Source organism: Heloderma suspectum, chromosome 4, assembly GCF_057233095.1.
Source record: "Heloderma suspectum isolate Gila_16-S chromosome 4, 16-S_ref, whole genome shotgun sequence".
NCBI classification, from domain to species: domain Eukaryota; kingdom Metazoa; phylum Chordata; class Lepidosauria; order Squamata; family Helodermatidae; genus Heloderma; species Heloderma suspectum.
This window is the reverse complement of record NC_139461.1, coordinates 176,483,926-176,489,925: the sequence shown is the minus strand read 5'-3', so window position 1 is coordinate 176,489,925 and position 6,000 is coordinate 176,483,926. Positions and strand designations below refer to the sequence as shown.

General features: G+C 44.3%; 1 protein-coding gene across 2 annotated transcripts in view; it reads right to left on the bottom strand.

The window, feature by feature from the left end:
- Positions 1 to 977: 977 nt before the first annotated feature.
- PLA2G4A (phospholipase A2 group IVA) overlaps positions 978 to 6,000 on the bottom strand; it is a 143,996-nt gene continuing 138,973 nt past the window's right edge. For both annotated transcript variants that reach the window (XM_084851403.1, XM_084851404.1), the window contains one exon: positions 978 to 2,165. In XM_084851403.1, the coding sequence (XP_084707529.1) occupies positions 2,037 to 2,165 (129 nt within the window). In that variant the 3' untranslated portion in view covers positions 978 to 2,036. The remainder of the gene's footprint in view (positions 2,166 to 6,000) is intronic.

Genomic DNA, 6,000 nt, shown 5'->3' with positions numbered 1-6,000 from the left:
CATGAATTGTGCCTCAATCACAAGGCTTTGAAACTCTCCAAACATTCAGCCAGTCAGATAAATAGAAATTATTTACATACTGCAACAATGACATAGGGTCACTGGAGAGGAGGAGGAGAACCACGTAAGCTGCCTTGGGTTCCTCGCAGGAGGCAAAAAGGCAGGATATAAATGTAATAATAAAAATAGGGTTACATGGCAAAGAAAGTGTAATGGAAGGAGGAAATGCTATGGAGTGACTTGAGACAGCTAGTAGGTTGTAAGAAATTACTTTGGGGCAGAATGGGTTCCTGTGTCTTCTGTGTTCTTTTGCAATTACAGTATCACTGATAGGGTTGGCGGAGAATTTCTCCCCGAAACTTCGGGGGGCCGAGCGCCAACGTGTTCGGCCCCCCGAACAAGTTTCAGGGAGAAATTCTCCGCACCCCCCCGCACCCCCCCCCCCGGGATGGGACTTACCTTTGGCGAATGTCCCTCCCGGCAGCGGGTCCGGCCGGCGGTTCGGCGGGTCTTCGTCAGGGGCGGGAGCGGCAGCCGGTCTTTCGACCAGCTGCCACCGCCACCATTCCAAGAAAAGAAAAGAAAAAACGCCCCCGTGATAGGCTACGTGACGATTAACATAGCCTATCACGGCTAGATTTGCAAAGTCAGCCGTGATAGGATACGTAAATCGTCACGTAGCCTATCACGGGTGACTTTAAAAAAAAAAAAAGCGCGTACGGATAATGGCAGCCCCCATAGGGAGCCGCCATTCGCGTTCCTTATTTGGTCGCTGTAGTCTACGTAAATCTTTACGTAGACTACAGTGACCAAATAAGGAACGCGAATGGCGGCTCCCTATGGGGGCCGCCATTTGCGTACGCGCTTTTTTTTTTTTTAAGTCACCCGTGATAGGCTACGTGACGATTTACGTAGCCTACCATGGCTGACTTTGCAGATCTAGCCATGATAGGCTACGTTAATCGTCACGTAGCCTAGCAAGGGGGCGTTGTTTTTTTTTTTTTACTTTTTAGTTCGCGGCCGGGCGAGGCGAGGCGCCTCCTCCCCGGCCTGAATTTCGGCCGGGCGAGGCAGGAAGCCTCCCCCCTGGCCTGAATTTCGGCCGGGCAAGGCGGGAAGCCTCCCCCCCGGCCTGAACTTTGCGGGGGGAGCAGCGAAGCGCCTCCCCCCCACCGCGAAAAGCTTCGAGGACAGGTAAGGGACTTTCGTGCACCCCTAATCACTGAGGGCCACAGATAGAGAGGGAAATCTATCCCCCCCCCTTTAATGATACCTCTTCACAGAATTTTCATCTTTATTTTTTTTAAGAGAGAAAGGATCTAGCCTCTTTACCAACCAAGTTAAAGACAAACAAGAGGTATTGAATTAGATCCAGATGTAGAGTAGATCCACTGAATCATAAGTCCTACTGATTTCAATGGATCTTCTCTAAGTATGACTAAATCTGGAACCAGCCCAATATGTTCAGTAAGATAAAAATTCACAGTGATAAAAACAAACTTTGGTTTTTTTTAACAAGCTGATTATGTTCCAAATGTTACTAACGTCAGAGTGGATCAAGGGTTGGGGTACAGCATGTCACCACTGGACAATGGTATTAATATATTTTAGCACTGATTGCAGACAGTACATTTGCATAGCAACATAAATTACCCGACAGATGCATTGTAACATTATCATGAACATAAGACAACTCAAATTCTTTAAAATATATATAACATGTGGATGAAAGTTGTTCAAACATTTAAAAGAAAACAAAAATATGGCGTGAAAAATAGGGCTGTTGAAATAAACTATTTACGGAACACATGTAGATTTTTAAACATTGTGTTTTTGGATCGCTTAAAACCAGAGAACAGTTATGTTGCTTTTTTTGGAGGTGGGGGAGGGAGGGAAAGCGGAAGAATAACTGATGAAATTGTCTTCCTTTGTTTTGTCATGTTTCATTCCCAAATAGCAATTCTCTCAAAATAAAGACTGCTTGACCAATCCAGTTATGCTCTGTTCTGAGGAATGAAGCTTGCAATGTGTTGTGTCTATGTATGGTTATTGCTTTGAGGCTTGTTGAAATATCTCCTTGCTTCAACGCTGCTGAGGGAAACAGAGCAGCGTGATGGGTTCTGTCTTCGGTACTCAATACTGTCTGCTATGGCTTCCTTGATTACCTGCAAAAATAGAGGCAAAATAGCATCAATCTCAGTACTATCACTGAATGTCTTCCAGCTGTTCCCACTTCCTGTAGGCACCACGTTTTAAGGGGATGTGAAGTAGCTGTTTATGAAGACCATTTTTCTAAGCTTGTAAAAACATTGGAGAAGAAACTACTTTGACTGAAGGTCGTCAGATGCAAATGCTATTGCCACATTTTTGTCCGGTTTTTCTTCATAAGACCACCAAGAAAATCAGGTAGACTTCATGAACTGTCAACCTTTCTTGATGAATTATCAGATGAATTAGCACATTTCATATACAATTATACCAAAAGAAACAATTTAAATGTAATTTATAATGGCATCTTATCCAAACATGAATAACAGTTCTACGCCAGGGATGGCCAAGTTCTGTATTCCCAGGGGACTGCTTTATGTTCTAGGCCTGCCTTCCCCAACCTGGTACCCTCCAGATGTTTTGGACTACAACTCCCAGCATTCCTGACCACTGGCTATGCTGGCTGGGGCTGATGGGGATTGAAGTCCAAAACATCTAGAGAGCACCAGGTTGGGGAAAGCTGCTCTAGACAATGATCTGGAGGTCAGAAGTTGTATTTAGGGTGCAATCCTATAGAGATAGACAGGCACCTCCAACCTCCCCTGAAGTGGGAAGCGACCGCCTATCCAATGTGGGGTGGAAGCAGCATGGAGGAGAGGATTCCCTCTGTGCTGCAGCCGCCCTGCACTTTGCCTTTGCGTCTAAGCACGGCTTTGGGAAGGGGGCAGGAATGGGGCTGGAGACCACATAGGAAGCTGTCTAAAACGGCTTCTGTGGTCTCCTCCCATCCTCACCCCCAGAAACACCCTGTTTTCACCTTTCTATGCCCCATGTTACGAGCACAGAGGTGGTGGCAGTGCAGTTATCTTTGCCCTGGCTACAAGGGGGCAGGGGAGGGGGAGCACAGTTTCCTGGCTACGAGCTCGTAGTGCGGTCTACAAGCTTGTAGCTGGGAAACCAAAAAAATCCTATCTCCCCCAGATGCTGCCTAGGGGACATAGGATTGCTCTCTTATTTATTTTATTTATTGATTACATTTCTATTCCGCCGAATAGCCGAAGCTCTCCCAAGGAAATCTCTTTAGCTGACCACCCCTCAATCAGGCTCCGAAAAAAAATTTAATGTTTTCTAGAAGAAGGGCTTCCCCATTATGGGGCACATATGTGCAGGCTTAGCATTACAGAGAGACATACAGCTGTTCCTGTTTTTAGTGTTCATTATTTGTATTGCTTATATTTGATTGAATGTGAACTTGTTGGCTGCGCTTCTGAACATTTGAGGAAAGGTGCAGTTAATTTTTTACAAATAAAACGAACAAATATATGGGGACCCACAACAAAAAAGCTGCAGTGTATCCCCAGCCAGGCAAGAGCAGGAGCGTTTTAAGTGTGTGTGTGTGTGTGTGTGTGTGTGTGTTATAAGTGTGTGTTATAAGTGTGTGTGTGTGGGGGGGAGTTTTAGGAAATGAGGAAGGAACCCACGCCCCTTCTTTCATTCTCACCCTCCTGAAATATTCCACTACTGTATTATAATGCACTCGAGGGCTCAGGCTCTGGGCTGATTGCCAGCTGCAAACCTTAGCATTTTGCATCTGGTATTGTATTTATTTAAATCTTGCACTGCTGCTAGTTTCTGTTTGGTTTTAAAAATTTTATATTGTAGTTTTAAACGTTTATATTGTATTTTACCATCTGTATTTTATTGTCTTGCATTCCATGGTTTTAATTGTGAACCGACCAGGGAGCTTTGACTATTGGGCGGTATGTTGTTCAGTCGTTCAGTCGTGTCCGACTCTTCGTAACCCCATGGACCATAGCACGCCAGGCCTTCCTGTCCTGTGCTCTCTCCCGGAGTGTGCTCAAGTCCATATTCATTGCATCAGTGATGCTATCTAGCCATCTCATCCTCTGCCATCCCCTTCTCCTTTTGCCTTCAGTCTTTCCCAGCATCAGGGTCTTTTCCAGAGAGTTTTCTCTTCGCGTTAGGTCGCCAAAATATTTGAGCTTCAGCTTCAGTATCTGTCCTTCTAATGAGCACTCAGGGTTGATTTCCTTTAGGATTGACTGATTTTACCTCCTTGCAGTCCAGGGGACTCGTAAGAGTCTTCTCCAGCAATTGGGCGGTATAAAAATGTAATAAATAATAAGTTTTATTGCTATATTATTGGGGGTAAGGTTTCTACAGAGGGAAAGAAAAAAAGGCCTTTTTCCTTTCCCCCTTCCTAAATTTTCCTATATACTTCTGGGGAGGAGAGGTTTCTAACCCCACAATGCACATCTGCTCAACCCTTTCCAGGATACAATGGCTTGGATCCTAAAGTAAGTTAATGTAAGTTCATGGAAGGCAAGTTTCTTGTCTCCTCCTACCCCTAGCAGACCTTCTGAAAAGTTGCCTCCCCCCTCCTCCACAAAAAATATTGTGGGATGGGGGCAGGAGGGTTGCTGGGGAAGGGGGAAAATTGCTCAAATCAGGTTTGGATCCTAAGATAAATTAAATTACAGTTCACAGGAGGAAAACCTCCCCTCCCACCTAGCACCTCATTCCATATTGTTCAGCTCTCCACCCCGCCTGCCCCACAACCTTCTAGAGATGTTTTGGGGGGGTCCCAGGTGGCTGCAGGGGGAATAAAGGGGAAACCTTCTTTTGGTGAAACAAGCCTACATCCCCCCTCCTTCTGTCAACTGACAACCTGAATAATCCGTGGCTCAGCTTCCCTGAACAGGTCCTGGAAGTCACTGAGCACAGATCCTTATTGGGCCACCTGGAATTATATATATATATATTTTTAAAGCACTAGGCTTTTCCCCCAGTGGCTCTGTTTCCACCAAACATAGGTGGATAAGTGTCTATAGCCCAATTTGTATGATGTAGTCCAAACAGAACAGCAAAGCACTAATGTGACTGAAGAGATTTCAGATAAGAAATTTATAGTCCTCTCAGATGCTAAGATCTTTTTTCTTTAATGCACCATATAATTTCTAAAAGAAAGTAAGTTTTATCAGAAGAAATGGGTGGGAAAGAGCTCTACCAAGAAATTCCTTTTGAAGTATGGACGTGTTTTTTTTTTTCTTTTAAGGAAGGATATCAGAAATTCCATTAGGTAAATGAACGGCTTCCTTTAAAAACGCCGTGCTCATGGAGCTCTGGCTTTTAGGAGTAGAATTCTCCACCCAACTAGGATGAACCAAGCTGGATTAGGGTGACTGGGTGTGATGGGAAAATGTGTACAATGTCATAGAGACAGGATAGTAACATTTCTAATGAAACTATTATCCATTAATACTTGGGATGCATCTCTTTGCTATTTTATGCAACTAACATAATTTGTTACTTATTGGTTTTTTAAAACTTTGTATGCACCAGAAATTAATTCCAAATGGAGAATGAAATTTAGCCTGTAGATGGCATCTTTAAACCACATTCCAACCATCCATTTGGGCAGCAGGAAAATACATTGCTTAATTTAATTGCTAGCAAAAACCTACATCTGAGTTCAAACCTAATCCTTTGCATATTAAAGCTCATAACTGTAGTGTTTCTCAAGATGCCCCGAGTCAGGTCCTTTTGACATCATACTAGAAGTGTAGTTAATATGCCCTATGCAAATGTTCAGCGTGATCACATGAGGGCTAAAAGTGATAGGAATTCACACAAGCCCTAACCCCAGTGTTCCCAGCCCCACCCACTCAACCTTCCTGTGTTGAGGGGGAAGGTCTGAAGGGGACTCCTACTCGCACTTGGTGGAATGTGAGTAGAAGCTTCCACGTGATCAAGAACCCGGCTTTATCAGGG